The sequence below is a fragment of the Acomys minous genome, assembly GCF_964271855.1.
Source record: "Acomys minous genome assembly, chromosome: 17".
Lineage (NCBI taxonomy): Eukaryota > Metazoa > Chordata > Mammalia > Rodentia > Muridae > Acomys > Acomys minous.
The window spans coordinates 42,014,305-42,034,418 of NC_140500.1; the positions used below are offsets into that span (position 1 = coordinate 42,014,305).

Sequence of the window (20,114 nt, forward strand, 5' to 3'; positions counted from 1 at the left end):
TGAGACCACAGAGACTGGCATCTGTTGAGATTTCCACCTGACCAGAAGAGTGGGTAGAAATTATTGCTAATTATATGTATCTGGAGGAATTATTTTTGTCCTCACATTTATTTGATAACCAAGCATAATATTTATTCAAATACTTAAAACCAGATGGCTTTATAGAATATTCATTATATAGTCTATAATGGAGCCATCTCTTTTTAGTTTATCCTGTCATTTGGGGTAATTGGAAGATTTGATGTACTATTGCCGTAAATAACAACAGTAGGTGTGTGTGTGTGTATGTGTGTGTTTGTCTGTGGGGGATAGGCAGGATGCATTTCATGACTGCACCCAACTTTCTATGGATTTATATATATTATTACTGGTAAGAACTCCATTATAGGTCTGAGGAAATGCTTCAGTGAGTAAAGACCTCTCCACAGAAGCACAAAGCTCAGCATTCAGATGCACAGCAGGTGTGCCAAGTGTGCCTGGCGGGCTTGTCTGTCCATGGCTCTGAAGGCAGAGGCAAGGGATCCCCAGAGAAAGATGGTTAGATGGACTAGTGGATTCTGAGTCTGAAGGAGCCTGTCTTGATGAACAAAGTGGAAAACAACTTATGCCTAGACACACACACACACACACACACACACACACACACACACACACACACACACATACACCAAAGAATAACTTGAGAGCATTATGATACAGCAGGGTGACTTCATCTTCTTCTAATGATCTCATTTCTACTTACCATTGAAAGCGCACATTTTATTTTGTTTAAAAAGCCCAGGCTCATAGAAAAGAGCAATCATGTTCCCATGGTATTCTTTTAAAAGGGAGTTTAAACTTTCATGAAATGAACTGAAAAATCAGACCTAATGAGAAATGGGCTGCATTATCCATGATGCTGTTCCTTGATTTCTTGGCCTTTAATTATTTCAGCTATTTTATTGCACCTTTTCTGACTCTCGGGCTCTTTTGAATCCTTTGCCACCTTGCAAAGCCCCTTTCTAGAATTAGCCTCTTAGGGTTGATGTGAGAATTAAAACCCCAAATCTCCAACTTTGGATTCATTAAAGGGATGGTCTCATGTAGTTAGTTTGTTCTGATTTTTTTTCATTTTGCAAGGGCAGTGTAAATTTTGCATATCATTTTAATAACAAGGTAGGTCAATCAAAATATAATTGGCTACAATTAGCAGTCCCAGGAACTATAAGGTTCTCTACAGCTGCTGGACTATACATAAAAGGAAAACGCTCTTTACCAACGCTGAGCCCTTAAGAAAAGAATTGTCTAGTAGCTACTGTGAGTGATGAGAGAAGTAAGACTCCAAAGACCAGGTCCCTTTGGGAGATATTTAAGGTGCATGGTACCAGCATACACATGGTATCAAGCACTCCATGGGAAACTCTGCCTGTGACAAAGCACTTACTTTAAGCTATACAGGAAAGCTTTGCTTATGAAATGACTAATCTCCTGCATTAGTTTAGAACTAATCTTAAAATTGCTTTCTAACATTTTTCAGGGTCTTTGAAATCCTGCATAATAAAAATGGAGAAACAGAAAATGCAAAGCGTTTTCTTTTATGCTGTCATACCTAAGTATCAACTTGATTGGTTAAAGAAACACCTCCCTAGAAAGGATTGAGTGAAGCAGAAGACCTACCCTGAGAGTGGGTAACACAACTGGGCTGGGACCACAAAAGAACTAAGGAAAAAGCCAGTTGAGGTCAAGTACAAATCTGCTGCTTCCTGACTGTCCTGCAGGATGTAACCTGCTCCCTCCCACTCGGATTTTCATGATTTCCTTGTCATGACAGTACCTAACATGGTGTGCTAAAAGAAATCCTCCCTCCTTTTAGATGGTTTATCCAACAGATGCTTTAGCAGCTGCTGTTCTGCATTCTTACCCAGTCCCAGTATCATACCTGAAAGTCCCCTTCCATGTAAACTGGATGTTAAGGTCCTTGAAGATTATAACTGTGTCGTGAATAAATTGTCATATATGCATAAATCTCACAATTACTAACACTAGTTCTTTTTAACTCCCACCCCACACCCAGAAATATAAACTGATCTCTTTAGCAATGGCATGCTTCTGACAACCTTGTGGGAGGTAGGATTGCAATGGTTTTGCCACCTCTACTTGGGTACCAAAAGCCACTAATAGACTGTCTGATGGCCAATGAATATGATTCAAATGTTTACTCCCTTGTCTTATAATCTTCTTGGATCAAAGAAGGAATAATAAAGTCAATCTGATGTAAACAACCTGACAGGGTGATTAGAAAGAGAAAGTCTACTAAATATAGCACAAAAATAGCATGTGATCTTTAGGAAATACCTGAAACAGAACTCAGCCAATTAGTTCCTAAAGGGACAGGTAAACATATTTTTACTTTCTATCACATTGAATTAAAAGGAGCTGAAGACACTGTGTGTGTGTGTGTGTGTGTGTGTGAGAGAGAGAGAGAGAGAGAGAGAGAGAGAGAGAGAGAGAGAGAGAGAGAGAGAGAGAGAGAGAATATATTCTCAAACTGTTCAGTTTCCAAGCAGTCATGCATAGGATGCTAATAGTCAGCCTTGCCTCACCTAAGGCTAGCCAGAGAGCATCATAATTTCAGGCCTTCACATAGTTCTGCTTAGAAGCCTCACAAGTCAGGCTTGCTAGTGGTCAGTGTAAGAATGAATTTAGTAGCTATTCATAATCTACCCAGAGCAACTGGCTGTATGTGATCATCTTCAACAATTTACAAAACAGTTCTTCAGTGACAGCCCCCTGAAATGTCAGAAGCACCTCAGACACCTCATGCCAGCTTCTAACATATGAGCATTCTTTCTGCTTTTTACCTTGTTTTAGGTTGTGGGGTGTGCAATGGATTCCAGACTGTCAGCCGAGTAGTATCACCTGTAAGGCACATAGCAGAATTCCCTTCTCAATTGTGTGAATCACTGATAAAGTGTTGAGTGACATCAAGTGAGCTTTCCTGCACTTTTAAATATGTCTCATCTTAAAAATAGGTCAGCTTTCCCCAGTTGGCACCACAAGGAATGGCCCAAGTTCCTTTTACAATTTTACCTAACTGCAGTTATGTTTGACAGAATTTCTTCTGGGCTCAGGATTAAATCTCCTTCGTAATAGATTTTCATAATGGAACTAGAAACAAACCCTCAAATGTCAGTGCTGTGTACATTAATATTTCTCCAGGTAAACACCAGAGTGGCATATTTCATGTTAAATCGACTAGTCCTACACTTCAGTGACCTGGGAAGGAATGTAGCTGACAAAGTGACATCATCCATCATGGCATACTTTTCAGAAAGCAGAATTTCAGACCTTTATTCTCTTTATTTATGGCTTTGATTGCTAGACACTTTTAGCTCCTTGATTTTAAAAAATGCTAACACTAATACTCTTATAGCATTGCTAATAGGAAGCCTAGTGGCCAAGTTATTTAGCCATAGTGTGTTAATGATGTCCTCAAGAGCTTCTGAGAGGCTTTGTAAAGCTTAGCTTCTTAGAGTCTGAAATTATCATTTATATTATAGCTTCTTATTTATCATTGAACATAAAAGGATGCTTAACTGATGTATATTTGGCTTTGCAGTACCCAACTAACATTTATTACAAACGAAGATTTTTATAAGCAATATACAGTAAATGTTATTTTACTTTATTCAGAATGTAATAAATCACATAATTCTCAAGTACTTTAAATAACATGAATTTGAACATACTCATGTAGCTGCAAAGGAAAACTTGATGCAGAGCTTTCCTCTAAGAAAAAGGGTCTTTAAACAATGTAGGAGGTACAGATTTCTACTTATTCCTTGTGACAGTGTGAGTCGTACTGTATGTAGATATGAGTCCTTTCTCTAAATCTTTAAATGTCTGGATGTTTGTGAAAAGTAGTCCCTAGTTGACTTTGAGAACTGTAGTTGCTTTTCTGCTTTGTTGTTCTTGTTTCTTTGGTTGGTTTTGGTTTTAGTTTTTTTAAATTATTTTTTAAATTTAATTAATATATTCAGACTACATCTCAATGTTCTCCCATTCTTTGTACCCTCCTATTCCTCCCTCCCTCCCATTTTCACCCTATTCCCCTCCCCTATGTCTGTGACCGAGCGGGACCTCCTCCCCCACTATATGGTCATAGACTATCAAGTCTCATCTTGGTAGCCTGCTTATTCTTTCTCTGAGTGTCATCAGGCCTCCCCACCATGAGGAGGTGGCCAAATATGGGACACCAGAGTTCATGTCTGAGTCAGCCCCTGCTCTCCTCTTAACTGTGGTGAATGTCTTGTCCACTAGCTAGATCTGAGAAGGGGTTCGATGTTTGCTGCAAGTATTGTTCTTGGTTGGTGCAATAGTTTGAGCAGAACCTCTAGACTCAGATCTGCCCATCCTGATGTTCTTCTTGTGGGTTTCTCTGTTTTGTAATGTTCCATGCCTTTCCTCCTATGTACGGATCTTTCTAGTTGTATTATTTGAACTGTGATTTTTCCCTTTGGCTCTCACTTTATAAAATCTTTTTTTCATCATTATTATTTGGGGAAATTTTATTTAAAATACTTAGCATTATGTGACGGTTACTTTTCATTGCAAACTTGACAATCCAGAGCCACCTAGGAAGAGAGTCTCATTAAGATGTTTTCTAGATATGCGGGTCCGTGAGCATATCCATGGGAATTATTTTGCTTATATCACCTGAGGGAGGGTATGCTGACCATGGTGGCAGCACCATGCCCTTGGTCTGAGTCCTCAACTTTGGAATTGTAGAGAGGAGACAGCACTGCAGGGCATGCGTGCATTCTCACTGCTTTTGACTGTTGCCTGGCTGCTACTTGAAGTTCCTGCCTTAATGTCCACAGTGATGCACTATAAACTGGAATTGTGTGCTAAAATAAACCCTTTCTCCCCTAAATTATTCTTTGTCAGAGCATTTTGTGACAGCTACAGAAGTGAATCCAGGAAACACTGTAAATATTTATTTGTTGTTGGCTATTACCACTTATGTTGATTTCCTACTATAGTTGTTCCTGATCCACAGCATGGTCTCTAAAGCCAGCGCACATTTATTGTACAACATTAAAGCCCAACAGAAATTTCCTGAGATTGACAGCAAGGTACTGGAAGTTGCCTATGCTGAATTCTTTCTCAGACCCTTGGCCAAGCCTTCATTGCCTTTGCTTTTGGCAGCTGCCTGAGCCTGCCTATACTCCTTGGCTCTTGGCCTCTAGCAAAGAATTCTTTCCCTCAGACTTCTGCTCATTACTTGGCCCTCTTTCTCTGACCTTCCTGTGTGTCTTTCCATAGAAGGATCCTGGTGATTGATTAGATTAGCCACATTCAGGTTCACTGCAATGTCCTTAGCAGCAGGTCTTTAGCATTGTCCCATGGCCAGATGTATGGTGACCCCAATGCTGCTGTGACAAGTTTTTGCACACTTACTAACATAGACATCTGGAAGTCCAGAATCAAATTGTCAGTTTAGTTGGCTAACTATCAAGATATGGGGATAGATGTATTTCTGCTACTCTTCTGGAGACTGAGGGGAGCCCCTATCAGTTGCCCTGTGTTGCCTTTGCAGGCTACTTGCATTCACAGCCTTCTCCAGGAAATGGTATCTTAAAATATCGGTCTCTGATTTTCACTCCAGCTTTGGTAGGCAGTTTCTTCTGTCTGTCATTATCATCCTTACTCTCAATCTACTCAGTTAATGCAGGATGATCTTCCCATCTCAATTTACTATGTAACGTTACATGTGCAGAATCGCTTTTCTACATCTAATGATGTATCCCTAAGTCTGAGGGTCTAGGTGTGGAGGCCTAGGGTCAGTGATGCTGCTTCATACACTCTTAGTCACCCAAACTCTGGAGCTTTGGTTAAGATATTTGAAAATCTCACTGAGCACGTACTCCTTCATCCCTTGCTTGCATCTGAAAGTCTATTTTAAGAATTTTCTTGTCCAGCTACAAGAGGGTCCCCCTCCCCCCTTCTCTGTACTTCTATTTCTTCTTGTTGTTTTCCTTTGTTGGTGGTCAAGAATCTTTATTCTTGGGATTTCTGAGGATGTGCTGGAGAGGAGCCCTCATTTATTATTCAGTTCCATGTGTGTGAGCACCTAATTTAACATTATACAATCTGTATTGTGGAGATATTTAGAGGAAGGAAGTGTTTATGAACCTTTAAAATCACCTTTTACACTGCAAAACATATATGACTCCTGTTTAATGGGGATTGTATATAAATTAGTACTGGATGGCTCTTTAAGGCTGCAGTTTGTCTTTGCAGTTAGAGGCTGTCAGTACAGGGGTTTGTGACAGACTTCTGCCTCCTCCTGATGACGCTAACTCCTAAAGGGGGAGTGTGAGTCTTCATTGCTGCAGACAGCAGCTTCTTTGTATGTGCTCGCCCGGGTTAGGAGGGGTTGACTCCCTCTGCTCACTAGTTAACCTCCCAGAGAAAAACATTGCATTGAAAGTGAGCCAGTTTCCTGCTTTTTGATTGTTTCTTTCTTTCTTTGGTGTCTGTCAGAAGCAGAGGGCCTTACACTGTCTCCCACTGAGGTACTGACTAGCTTTTCTGTCCTATAGGACAGCTGCCAGCCTAGTTGAAAAACCTGGAGATAAGGTGAGGAGGTTGTCTTGATGGAAATTTAAGAGAAGAGTGATTATCCTGAGAAAGGAAGTTTATGAACCTGAATAGACCCTCCCTCCGGATCACAGGGAAAGGACAGTTTTAAATACAGAAAGGTCTGTTGTTCCATGTCAGCAACCAAGTCAGTTCAGGTTGCTAGGAAGTAAACACTGAAATAAGATTAAAGGATCAGCCTTGGAAAAGCTTCCTGGGAGGGACCCATAAAAGCAGGAGGGTGAGGGATTAGAGACAGGAAGAGGAGCAAGCAGACCAAGAATCAGTTCCCATATCTGTGCACAAAGAGAGGAGACCAGCTGCAAAAAGGATCTGAAAATGTTTTCGGCTTTCCTCTGAGGAGTGTTCCAGCCAGAGTTATCCATTTAAAGCCCTGCCTAGATCAGCAGTGAGCTCAGGGAGTCTGAAATCCACATGACTGTCACCATAGTGCTTACCTCTAGTCTGCAGGTACAGGTGACATTTATTTATCATCTTTGCACTGGGTTCTCTTTACTGAGGCCTGAAGGGAGGTCCCCCATGTCTACAAGAATACCCCAGAGGTTCACAAAGCCATGTTTGACTTCCTTTCTTTAGCTTGCCTAACTAAGATATTGCTATGACAGAAATCCTCACATTCTCTAATATATTAAAATAAAGCATCATTTTAAGTGCTGGTATTTTTATGATGAGGAAAAAAACAGTAAGTGGAGTCATGTAATATATATCGTTTTACAGTAAATATTTTAAATGAAAATTATACTTGTAATGTTCATTCCAAGATACTACATATATCTATTGGTCATTCAGTCTCGTGCTAAACTATTTGCTTGTGGAAATGTACCATATGATAGGTCGTCTGACTCTTACACTGAATTGTTTCTTCCAATTATTCTTATTTTGTGATAAACTGGTCTTAAAAACAGAGTTCACATCACCTCTACATGCATACTAGACGCAGTCCCTAAGGCCTTAACTCCCTGAGCTCATGCCCAATTCCTCTACTGAGAACCAAGTTTTAATCTGTCTGAATCATAAAGAGGCCACCACTGTATAAATTCTGTGTCTGGAGCATTTTGTTAAGCAGGGAAAGAATGCTTTGTCTCCCTTAAACCCATCTGAGGGGATATCTAAAAGGTGAGGGTTGGCTGAGAGCCACAGGAAGACCCTAAAGAGCCATTGCTGCTGTAGCAGGCAATTTTACCCACTGCAGAAGAAGCTCATCCTGACGTTTTAACATTATTCTTTTTTAAGATTTATATGGTACTATTAAAGGAATAACAGGCAGCAGGGGAGTAGGCAAGAGACTAACAGGAATGAATATTGGAAATTTTCACCAAACACCTTTGGAATTTCCTCTCTCACAAGTGTCTTAATTTGACCTTCATAAAATATTCTTCACTCTCTGAAAAAAGAAATCAGTGCTTACGAATATACACTTTGCAATGTGTGTCTTCATTCTTGCTATAGTGTATCAGCAAGGCTCTCGTTACTACCAAGTCCTTCAGATATTCTTCCCTCTGCTGGCCTTTCATTTTCCTTGTGCTCTCCCAGGAGGGGCTTTCAGCTGTGTGTGTTCAAGTGCTCTCTTGACATTTCTGTGCATTCTTCGGTCATGAAAGAATGTCATATCCCCTTTCCCTACAACTCATAGCGTCTCTCTCCCAAACATCACACATCATTTCACAATGCTTTGTATCAAGTGATTGACCATTCTGTCCCAAAAGGGAGGATAGTTTATGATTATAATTGTGCTCCAAATCTATTTTGACCTGTATCTCATTAAAATTGTATGGATTGCCTATGTTTTCAAAATATTCTTCCAAGAACCTTACAGGGATTATCCAGTGCAGTAAGTTTAGTGCCTTGCAAAAGAAAGCAACGGAAGAAGAAGGACTCTAGGAAGCCAAACAGAGAAACTATGCCCTAGTACCACTTAGCTCTCAAGAATTTAAGGACCTAAAACTCATCCGGCTAATGCTCTTTAGATACAATTCTTCTAGAGGAAAAATTGTTCCTAGGAGACTATTGGTTTACATTGGCCGACAGTTGATGAAGACCCTCATAGCAGATTTTTGCTTATAGCTTAAGGAGCCCTTACTTGACTAAACAAATGTTTATTTAGGGCCTGGAATGCATTTACTGTTTTAGTTGCCAAGTAGAAATAGGCGCAGTTGGAGTAAAATGGACATCAAGGTTGAGGATGTGAGTCATGGTAGAGCACTTGGAAGTATGTGCCAAGCCTTGGCTGTGATTCCCAGCACTCCAGATAAAATTGGAAAAATTGGCATCATTTTGTTATTATCACAGGGAAAGTTGAGCAAATAGTCGTTAAATCTCAGATGATAAGTGCTTACATTAGAATAAACTTAGGAGTTGCTCGGAAGGTTTGACTGATGACTCAGCAATTAAGAAAATCTGCTGCTCTTGCACAGGTCTTGAGTATTGTTTCCATCACGCATGTCAAACAGCTCACGCTACCATTAAGTCCAGCTCCAGCAGATCAGATGCCCACTTTTGGCCTCTGAAGTTTCTTGCGTTCACACATGAACACACACACTTAAAAATCAGATTAACTCTTTGGATTCACTCTGTACATGTGCTGCAACCCAGATAAGGGAGCAGAAGGACTACTTCTCCATGGAAGAGGCTCCTGATGTTACATTATGAGCCACTTGACATTGTCTCATCTGAATGACGTTTGGTCCTCACAGTGGAAGAAACAAAAGAAAGGCCCATCTACTTTCCTGCAAATGACACAATTGTATTCTTTATTAAAAGGAATATTTAATTTTATATTTATCTTTATCCATTCGTCTCTAGATGGACACCACCATTTATTGTAAATAATACTTCAGAAATGATTGATGCATAAAAGTGTCTCTGTAATGGTTACTTCGTGTCTTGTAGGTAAATATATGTAACTGGCCTATAGAGATCATATGGTAAATCTTCTATTGATTTTTGATTTCCATGGTGACTTGGTCTAAGTTGCATTCCCATGAGAAGTCTGTAGGGTCCTCTCACATTTGTGGACTTCAGATTTCATGCAGATACATCAAACCATTATGTATATACGACATGAAAGTAGAAGGGAAACTCACTAGGAAAGGGGAACTAATGGGTGGGACAGAGGAACAAAAGGGTAGAGTTGGCATATGTGATGACATGGTGAAAGTATAATATTTACTTGTATAAAATTTATTTATGTAACCTAATAGCACATATGGTGATTATATGGATATTTATCATTAAAGAAAGAAAAAAGGAAGAAAGGAAGGAAATAAAGAAGAAAAGAAAAACAATTGAGACAAAAGTCTCTGTGGGCCCAGGAGCAGCATATTCAAACACCTAAAATCCAAAGAAACAAGAGCTTGACAGAGTTTGTCAGAGGAAGTTATTTTGAGGCTGAGCCACTATGTGTTACTCATAAGAAGCTAAGAAGCAGGGATAGCTTTGATGCCAGGAATAGCTGTTCTGTGATTGGTAATTTAACAATATAGAATTAAAGAGATACAAATTAGAAGGAAACAAGAGCGAAGCTAGCAAGGCTTACTAAGCATAGCTTAGAACAGGGACAAGGAAGAAAGCAAAGGTGCTACATGCAGTCGAATGCCAATCAACAGTGTTCTCCATCATAATAGAAAATGAATGTAGAATCATTTTTTCTAAGTGCTCCTCTGAGTAATGGCAAGAAAAACATTACTTGATGTAAAGGTAATTTTGCACACTTTTGATTCTGGAACATTTTGCTAAGTAACGAAATGTATTTCTTCTTAACTTTTGTTAGAACTATCATATGCTTGGGTCTTCAATGAGTATCCATCTTTTGTTGAAGAAGACAGTCGAAGATTTGTCTCTCAAGAGACAGGGCACCTCTACATAGCTAAGGTGGAGCCATCTGATGTGGGAAATTACACATGTGTGGTGACCAGCACTGTGACAAATGCCAGAGTACTGGGCTCCCCAACCCCTTTGGTGCTACGCTCTGATGGTATGGGACCTTCTCAATGGAAAATGCCCATGAAGTCACTTGTTTTTTGTTTTTGGTTTTGTCAGCTTGAAGTTGTTTGTGAACATTTTATTATAAGCTAAAAGATATCACTGAAACAAAATCATAAAAGAACAGTTTTGTGGCATTACCTGCCTGATCACTCCTGAAGAGTGAGATATAGGAGATAGCCAAATAGGAGCTAGAGCTAGAGCTCACTCAGTAGAACACTAGCCTAACTTGTACACAGCATTGGGTTTGAGCCTCAGAACTGCATAAAATCGATATGGTGCTGCAAGCCTGTAATCCCAATGTTTGCGGCAGGACGATCACAAGTTCAGAAGTTCAAGGTCATCATGGGTTACACAGTGGATTTGAGAGCAACATGGACTACATGGGACTTTTGATAGGAAAAAATAGAGGATACCAATTTAAAAGCCTGGGTAGTTGACCTATTAAAACTAAGTCATATCTCATACAGCATAATACTTGGACATAAATATGGAAGCACTTTCCAGTCAGGTATAATGGAATCAGAGTGTTCCTGCATATTAAATCACTATGTTTTGACACCAGGGAGCCATTTAATATGTTTAAGATTGGCACATATGTGACCTGGTTACCATTTAGCAAATCCCCCACTATAATCTTTGTACCTTAGGAAATTTCAGTGATTATTAATACCTTGTGGATGTCACCTTAAATAGAAATATTCACATTGAGTAGAGAATTTCAATGGTTTTCATTAAAATGTTTTGTATACTGAAGTATTTTTGACTACCATGAATCTAGAATTTTTAAATGTTATTCAGGTACATGTTTGGTCAAGGTTAGTGCAAGTGAGTTATTGCAATACCTGAAAGTAGTAGCAGGTTCAAAAGGAAGCCAAATAAAGTTTTATTTACAAGGATGCCATAGGAAATACATAAGAGAAAATGACATAGGAAACATTTTAATACCACTCATCTTGTATTATGAATTCACAGGTGTCATGGGTGAATATGAACCCAAAATAGAAGTCCAGTTTCCAGAAACTCTTCCAGCAGCTAAAGGTTCAACTGTGAAGTTGGAATGCTTCGCCCTTGGCAAGTAAGTTCTTTACTCCTTTGATGTTAGGTCTCTAAGGGGAGGGAGGGTGGGTCCTATTTCTTTTTTCATGGTAGCATAATGTATTTTATCTGTACCATTAAAATGTTTATTTAAAATTGGCATATAAGGCTTTAGCTATCACTACAGAATTTTCAAAAAAAATATGTGTTTTAATAGATTTCCTTTAATAGAAAATCTACCATTGATGCTGATTGATACCCAAGCATCTCTTACTTTTTCGTGCCATATGTTTACATTTCCCACCTCATGCTTCATCATCACCTATTTTTACCCTGTCTAGATCTCTTTTATTGATTTTTATGCTGTAACTAAGAGAACACCCAAGTGTGTGTGTGTGTGTGTTTAAAATCGTATGTACATGTATACTTTATAGTCTAGCATCTACATATGAAGGAGAATATACTTTTTGTCTTTCTGAGTTTGCATCAATTCACATAGTATTATACTTTCTGGATCTATCCATTTTCCTGAAAATCTCATTGTTATGCATACAATTAAATAAAATTTATTCTGAGTATTCACTACATTTTCATCTAAGCTGGTTGTGTTTCTTTGTTGTCCCAAATAGACTATCAGCTAACATGTATGAACAAATATCTCAGTGAGTATATGTCAAAAAAATTGATATAACTGAGCTATGTATTAGTTCTGCTTGTTTTATTTGTTTCTTCCTTTGTTTTATTCCAAAAGCCTCTATATTGATTATCAGATTGGCTGCATCTCCACAAGCCATGAATAAGGCTTACTCTTTCTCTACATCTTCTCCAGCATGTGTTGCTGGTTTCTTTATGGCAGCCATTTTGGCTGGGTGGTATCTCAGAATAGCTTTGCTTTGTACTTCTGTGATATTCAACTAGGTATTTTGATCATTTTTTAAAAAGTACTATAATCAATTGTATTTCCTCTTTTGATAGCTTATAAGTCTTGTCTTCCATTCTATAGGCTGCTAAGTCTGTTTATAGTTTCTTTTGCTGTACAGAAACCTTTTTAATTTCATGCAGCCCCATTAGGTCCCATAGATCATCAGGGCTGCTTCCCATGCCTGTAGAGTGCCATTCGAAAAGTTCTTGACCATTCCTTTATCTTGAAGTACATTTTCAACTGTTTTTCTCTAGGAGCTTTAGCATGTTGTACTTCATAGGCTTTGATTTGCTTTGAGTTGTTTTTGAAGCAGAATAACAGTTTCGAATCAAAGTTTATTATACTGCAGGTGGCTATCCAATTTTCCAGAACCATTTCCTGAACAAGCTGTCTTCTTTCTACATGTTTTGACCCCTTTTTCAAAAGTGAGGTGGCCACAGCTTTGTTGGGTATATCCAGGTCCTTCCGTCTCTTCCGTTTGTTTACCTATCTGTTTTGTAACTATCATCATAACTTGGTAGTATAATTTGGGAAAATCACTGTGGTACCACCAATTAGATACTTTCTCTTTAGCATTACTTTGGATAAATCTGGTCTTTTGTAGATCCATGTATTTTTTTAAAAATTGCATTTTCTAGTTTTGTAATAAATATCTCTGGAATTTTTGTAGGAGCTACACTGAATCTGAAGGTTAAGTCTAGGACAGAGCCATTTCCTGATACCATTGTTTCAGTTCAGGAGCATGAGCCATCTGCCCATCACTTAGTGTCTTTCTGTCACCATCTTAGCTAGGCTTCCCTTAAGGCAATTTGGTTTTTGAAGTTATTATGAGTGAAATCCTGTGATAACTTTGGTTTCTGCAAGTATACTGTTGGCATATATAAAAGATGCTGATTTTTATTTATTGATTTTATACCTTGCAACTTTCCTAAAAATTACTATATAGGGTCTTTTAAGTACACAACTATGTCATATGCAAATAATTTGTATTATTTCCCATTTTTACACTGGCAATGTTTTATCATATTTTATTGTTATAGCTGACAGATTTGTGCAGTATACTATGTAAGAAGTGACAGTGGGCTTTCTTTTCTCATGCCATATTTTAGAGAAAATCTTATCAGATTTTTTTCCAGTTAACTGTAATGTTGACTGTGCAGTTTTTATGTGTACCTTTCATTATTTTGTGGTATGATACTTGTTTTCCTAAAGTCCCCATGTCTTTCTTCATGACAGCATGCTGAGCTTTGTGAAATGCCTTTTAAAAACATATCAAGATGATTATGTGATTTCGGCCCTTATATTTATTTATATGCTCTACTACATTTATAGATTTGTGTGGGTTGAACCAACGTTTCATCTCAGAAATGGAGCTCGCTTGGTCATGATGTATCATTTTATCATGTATTTCTGAGTTTCATTTGCAAGTACTTTGTTAAAAATTTTGCATTCGTAAGTTAGTCCATGGACGTGGTCTGTAGTTTTCTGTAACAGCTATGTCTTTGTCCACCTTTGGTGTCAGGATAATACTGGCTTCAGAGGATTAACCTGGTGGTATCCACTCCTTTCTTCTTTCTCAAACTTCTTGACCCGTGTTAGGATGAGAACTTCCTTAAAACTTTCAGAGAATTTAGCAGCAAATACATCTCATCCTGAGCTTTTCTTTATGCAGACTTCTGACTGCAACTTCAATCTCATTGTTTGTAATTATCTGTGAAAATTATTCATATTATTTTCTGGCTTTAGTTTTGGCAGATCATGAACATTTTCAAACTCATCCATTTCTTTTAGGGTTTCTAACTCTATGAAGTATCATTTGTCAGTGTCCACTACTGATGGTCTGGATTTTATAGGTATCTATGGTGACAACACCCCCTCTTATATTGACAACTTGGTTCTTTTCTCTTTCATTTTGTGGATGTGGCCAAGGTGTTGTCAATCTTACCACCTGGTTTTTCAAGGAACTTAATCTTTCTTTGATTTTGTATGTTTTCTTAATTTTATTTAGAAGCAAAGGAATAATCAGATGCAGAAGAGTCTATATTTATATACATTATGCATATATATTATACATATAATATATAGTGTAATTTGAAGCATTAAAATACATTTAAGGACACTGAGAATGCCTTACCATTTCCATAAGCTAAGTCAGAAAAAATGTTTTTTACTTGCCATTTGACACATTTTTTTTCTGCACCTAAAGCATGAGTTGACTGACAGAGATGAACAGTTTATTATATTAAAATACCCACTCCAAGATTTAAACCTGGGTGTGGCATGTGCACATTCAGTGCCTGTGATCTCGTTACTCTAGAGTCATGACAGAAAGATCCGGAGTTAGCAGCAAGTCTGGGCTACAGAGTGAGACCCTGGATCAAAACAAGAATTTAGTCTTTGCATCCCACTTATGTGATTTACAGCTGCAAGTCTTCTGTAGTGGAAACCTGTGCCTTTTTTCTCTCTTAACTGAAGCTTTCTGTTGTTAAGTCTATGAGATTTCCAAAGAACAGCAGACAACTTGAAAATGTTCTTATCAGCCCTGTTCCTCAGATTAATTGGAGAAGAAGTGATGGAATGCCATTTCCCAACAAAATTCACTTGAGGAAGGTCAATGCTGTGCTCGAAATCCCCAACTTCCAACAGGAAGATACAGGCTCCTACGAGTGCATTGCTGAAAATTCACGAGGAAAAAACGTGGCTAGAGGGCGGCTCACATACTATGGTAAAGCACCAACTATGGGGAAAAGTGGCCTTCAGCTTTTGTTCTCCCGAGTCTGTCTTAGGCAGTGAGGAAGTTACAGCACAACATCAGGCTTTAATTTGTCTTTTCTATGTTTTATTCTCATTTTGTTAAGTGAGGACACTCATCAGAGAGGAAAGAAATTAGAAAGAAAGGCAATTTTGCAGCCAACATGAAGACATATTCCTTTTAAATTTTGAAAATGATTCATATGATAATGAAATCTTTCACATTTTTTTTCTAAGCGTGACCTTTCACACACTTAATCGTGTACGAGACAGCTCTCTCTGCCTGCTTTCTCTTCTAGAAAAGGTGATTTTGTGCACTTATTTGAAAGGCAGAAAAATTGCTTATTGAGAAGAGTTGTAATTATTACATTAAAAAATACAAATAAGCTGAAGTTGTTGTTTTGGAAGGAGAATTTTCAGCCCCATCCAATATTGTAAATAATGTATCTGTAGTCTACTTGCTTCCTTTAATTTGCAATCATATTTGCTTGATATACTGCTCAGTTGGGGAAGGAAAGAATAAGGTGATTTTCTCTTTTTAAGAGGACATTTTTGAGAAAATTAAATATTCTTTTTTTTTCTTTTCAAATTTCTTTTGTTTAAAATACGCCATTATGTTTTGATGAAAACATGTTGTGGAAAGTGCTAACGTGTTATTGAATAAAATACATCTGTAAGATGCACCGATATGGAAGCAATTGAATGTATTTGCAGTTTAATTATTAGAAACATTGTAAACCTAGCACAAATTCACCAACTTCATGAAAGGCAAATTGCATTATAGCCTATTTATTTTAGTAACTGGTAATTGGAACAGTTTTCTGTGGCACTGTGTACAGTGTACACACATGCTACAGGGAAAGAAACTGCTCACGAAGGCAGCTGTTAAAACGGTAGAAACGGTTATAGATCCTCAATACCTGGAAGTTGTCAAGTGTATTACCGCTGACAAGATTAATACTTCTTATGTTACTCGAACTTGGGAATTGTCCGGGAGCAGCAAAACGAAGGGATAATTTAATAGCATGTGTCATGTTTCGTAACTTTCCCACCTCGTCTCATGATTAGCGTAATGCATGAGAAACCACCCTCTTGTATGTCAGTGGCTGTGAATTGGTGGCATGGTAACGGCAGTGGTGGTGGTGGTCGTGGTAGCAGTGGTAAGCTTGATACTTCACTCATGTGGCCGAGCAGCGCTGTGTCTCACACCCTAGCTTAGCTTCCTCTTTCTGCTTATCTACTTGTTGATCACAGCACACTTGGCAAATTTTCTCACTTTGAAAAAATTCAGAATACTCTGACTTGTTAAATCAGTGGTTCTCAGCCTTTCAAAAGTGGTGACCCCTTAATACACTTCCTCGCATTGTGATAGACCTCATCCGTGAAATAGATCCTCAATAGCTGGAAGTTACTGCGCTAGGAAGAATTTGTGCTGGGTTGACAATGTTTCTAATAATTAAACTGCAAATGCATTCAATAGCTTTCATATCTGTGCATCTTGCAGATGTATTTTATTCAACATCCATAAAATATTTTGTTGTCAGTTTATAACAATAATTTTGCAACAGTTCTGTTTAAAAATTTGTTATGAATCGTAAGGTAGATATCTTATATGAAGATAGTCTTAGGTGAGCCCTGAGAAAGTATCGTTCAAACCCCAAAGGTTCACATTCCACAGGTTGAGAACCACTATTAATTGTTTCAGTGCTCTATGTTTTTATGCCTTATAATCTCTGCCCAAATGGTAGCCATATGCCCCCCGGGAAAACATCCAAAGCTAAACTGACATCGTGCCATGGCTCAGTTTCTCTGCTTTTATTTTTCCCTGCTTGGATTTTTTTTGTTTCCTTTTTCTACATATTAATTGACAATACAGTCACAAGGTGGCTGTCACCAATGAGCAGCACATCAATTGCCCACGTCCTTCTGTTCTACAAAGTAGTTACCAATCCTCTGCTTTCAGGAATCCATCCCTAAAGCCTTTGGTAGCAGGGGAAAGTAGGATGAGACAGCGTAAGAGCCTCCCTTTGGATCAGGGTATAGAAATTGTCTTCCCTCAGCTTTATGGACAGTGTGAGCTGACAGAAGGCAGGATAGCAGCATGAAAGATTGGTGATATTTTAGTCATAAGTAAGAATGGAAATTAATGCACTAGAAGAAACCAATAACATCTGCTATACTTGATCCATTCTGTGGATAATATTTTATGTACCTACGAATAAATTATAAGTAAACACCATAGAGAATTTAATGGAAGGCATCCTACAACTTTAAGATTATATCATGGCATCGATGAATGCCATGTAGAGGCATCAGTGAGTGCCATGTAGTTCTCTGATTATTTGCTCTAATAATTCATGTAAATATGGTGTGATAGAGGATTTGAATCTCAAATTATGGTTAAGGACGAAAGGGCCTGGTTATTGTGGCAGTTCTAATCTCAGTATTGGTTTGGAACACCAACTTATGCTTCTATTCTATTTTAAGATGGGCAGTCACCCTTATAGATTCCCATTGGATACTTGGGCCTTGGTCAAGGGTTTCTCTCAAACCTAGCTGCAGCCGCCTACCAGGTGGGTCTGATGATTCCTGAAATAGGAAAAGAAATTTTAATATTAATTAGGAGGAGTCATTTTGAGTGAACTATATTTCGTACTGGAAAAACCATTTTTATACAACAACAAACTGGGTTTTTATACAACAACAACAAAGCTAACTATCCATAGTTTTCTTTCAATTTCATTTGCAAAATGGAGATTTTGGGAGACAGAAAAGGAAAGACAAATCTTCCTGTGGTTGCAATTAAACAAAAATAGATAAACTGCTGGCCCATATGGAGAATGCAAATGCAGATCTGGTGGCACACATCACATGCATAATGCAATGTGAAACCACTAAGAGATCTCACCTCCCAGGTTTGGATCTGAAATGCAAGCTGGGACTTGGCTGAATATACTGTGTGTGTGTTGAGTGGTTTCCACTGGAAGTGGTATGTCACTTTCATCTGAAGAAAAAAAAAAAAAGCAGTTTCCAGGAGCCTTGCAAAACATAAGTGAAAAGCACTCATATCCTTGATCCAACTGATTAGCATACATAATTCGAAGTTGCATCAATTACAATTTTTTCTGATAAAAGATTGCAGCTCACGTTATGGCTGCTTATCCAACTTTTAGTGCTTTCATTTTAATGCAGAAAGAGTTGTGTAAAGTGTTCAGTACTTTGTATTTAAATGAGAGGCATTTCTGACTTGAAATAAATATTATTTCTTAGCCATAGGTGCTTCTTTCCTATAGCTATTAATATTTAGTTTGTCATTAGGACAAATAGATGCTGTCGTTCAGTTTAAAGTTGTCATGAAATACGATCTTACAATTCAAAAACATACTTGGGGAAAGTAATTTTCTGTACCTGCATTAATATCTATTAATAGACATCTGAAGAGTATTATATAGCATTCAGGATTTTGAAAACACGGAAAGAACAATAAAGCAGGCTCAAGATATAATACATTGCAACATCACTGTGAAATCTAGAAATATATTATATAACCATTCAATGCACTCAATATAATTCTAGTCTAGCCTATGTTAATCTATGGATTAAAGTCTGATATTCATTTATATGCCATTTTTCTCTTTTTACTGTATGATTTGAGTTTCTTATCTTTGTATTATCTATTTTTTTCTCTGTTGTAGCAAAACCCCATTGGGTACAACTCATAAGAGATATGGAAATAGCTGTGGAGGACAATCTTTATTGGGAATGCCGGGCAAGTGGGAAGCCCAAACCCTCCTACCGATGGCTGAAAAATGGAGATGCCTTAGTACTAGAGGTAAGGTGGTGCACCTTCTCTGTCCAACTCTCCCTACAGTTTTGAGGCTACAACTTCCTGTAACCTCTAGACAACAGGGCTCAGGAGAAGCTTAGAAGATAAAGTCCTTGCCTTACCACGGAAGCCTGAGTCCATTCCTCAGCACCCATGTTAAAAACAATGTTGAATGGGAGAGTCAATACTTGGGATTGTATGACTGGGTAGATAGAACATAGGTAACTGACAGCAAAAGATACTTTTTCTCAGAGGAAGAAAAAGGGTGGATTACATCTGAGGAAAGACACCTGAGGTTGTCCTTTGGCCTCTTTGAACACATGTGCATGGGCATCTGTACAAATCAACACACACACACACACACACACACACACACACAAGTTCATTGCAATGAAAAAGCTATGATGGGAGGATATGTCAGCAGGGGTCAAGAAGCATAAGAGCTAAGGCTATTCCCAAGCAGATATTCCCCTCAAGAAGTATCCTCCCCTACACTCATTCCAGCCATCCTAGGAAGATCAAAGGTTCTAGAGTTTCAGACCTTCTCATGTTCAAACACCAGCGCCTGTAGGGTCATATTTCCTGTAAATCACAACACAGGGAAAATTCATAAAAATCAGTCATTGAGTCTTTTAATGAGATTGCTCCACATTGCAATTCAGGGTATACTGATGATTTTGCATTGATAATATTAATATACATATCCATTCAGGGTTATTGCATTAAGGAAAGCTTTACTTTAGCCAAAAAGGAAATAACGTTTCCTGTTTTATACCACGGTCTTGTGTTTGGAGAATAAATAATCTATGAATTGGCTTCCTCTGAGACAAGTACTTAATTTCTCATCCCCTTCCCCTCTTCAGCTGTGTGTTTCTGCTCTTCTGTGTATATGTGTACTAAGTCAATTTTGTGCCTTTATGTTAGTATATATATAGCCATCATGGTTAATCAACA

At 38.2% G+C, this 20,114-nt stretch overlaps 1 protein-coding gene across 2 annotated transcripts in view; it reads left to right on the forward strand.

Moving 5' to 3' along the window:
- CNTN3 (contactin 3) overlaps positions 1–20,114 on the forward strand; it is a 351,187-nt gene that overhangs the window by 228,234 nt on the left and 102,839 nt on the right. For both annotated transcript variants that reach the window (XM_084766357.1, XM_084766358.1), the window contains exons 6-9: positions 10,412–10,615; positions 11,599–11,701; positions 15,124–15,308; positions 19,030–19,166. In XM_084766357.1, coding sequence (XP_084622483.1) covers positions 10,412–10,615; positions 11,599–11,701; positions 15,124–15,308; positions 19,030–19,166 — 629 coding nt within the window. The remainder of the gene's footprint in view (positions 1–10,411; positions 10,616–11,598; positions 11,702–15,123; positions 15,309–19,029; positions 19,167–20,114) is intronic.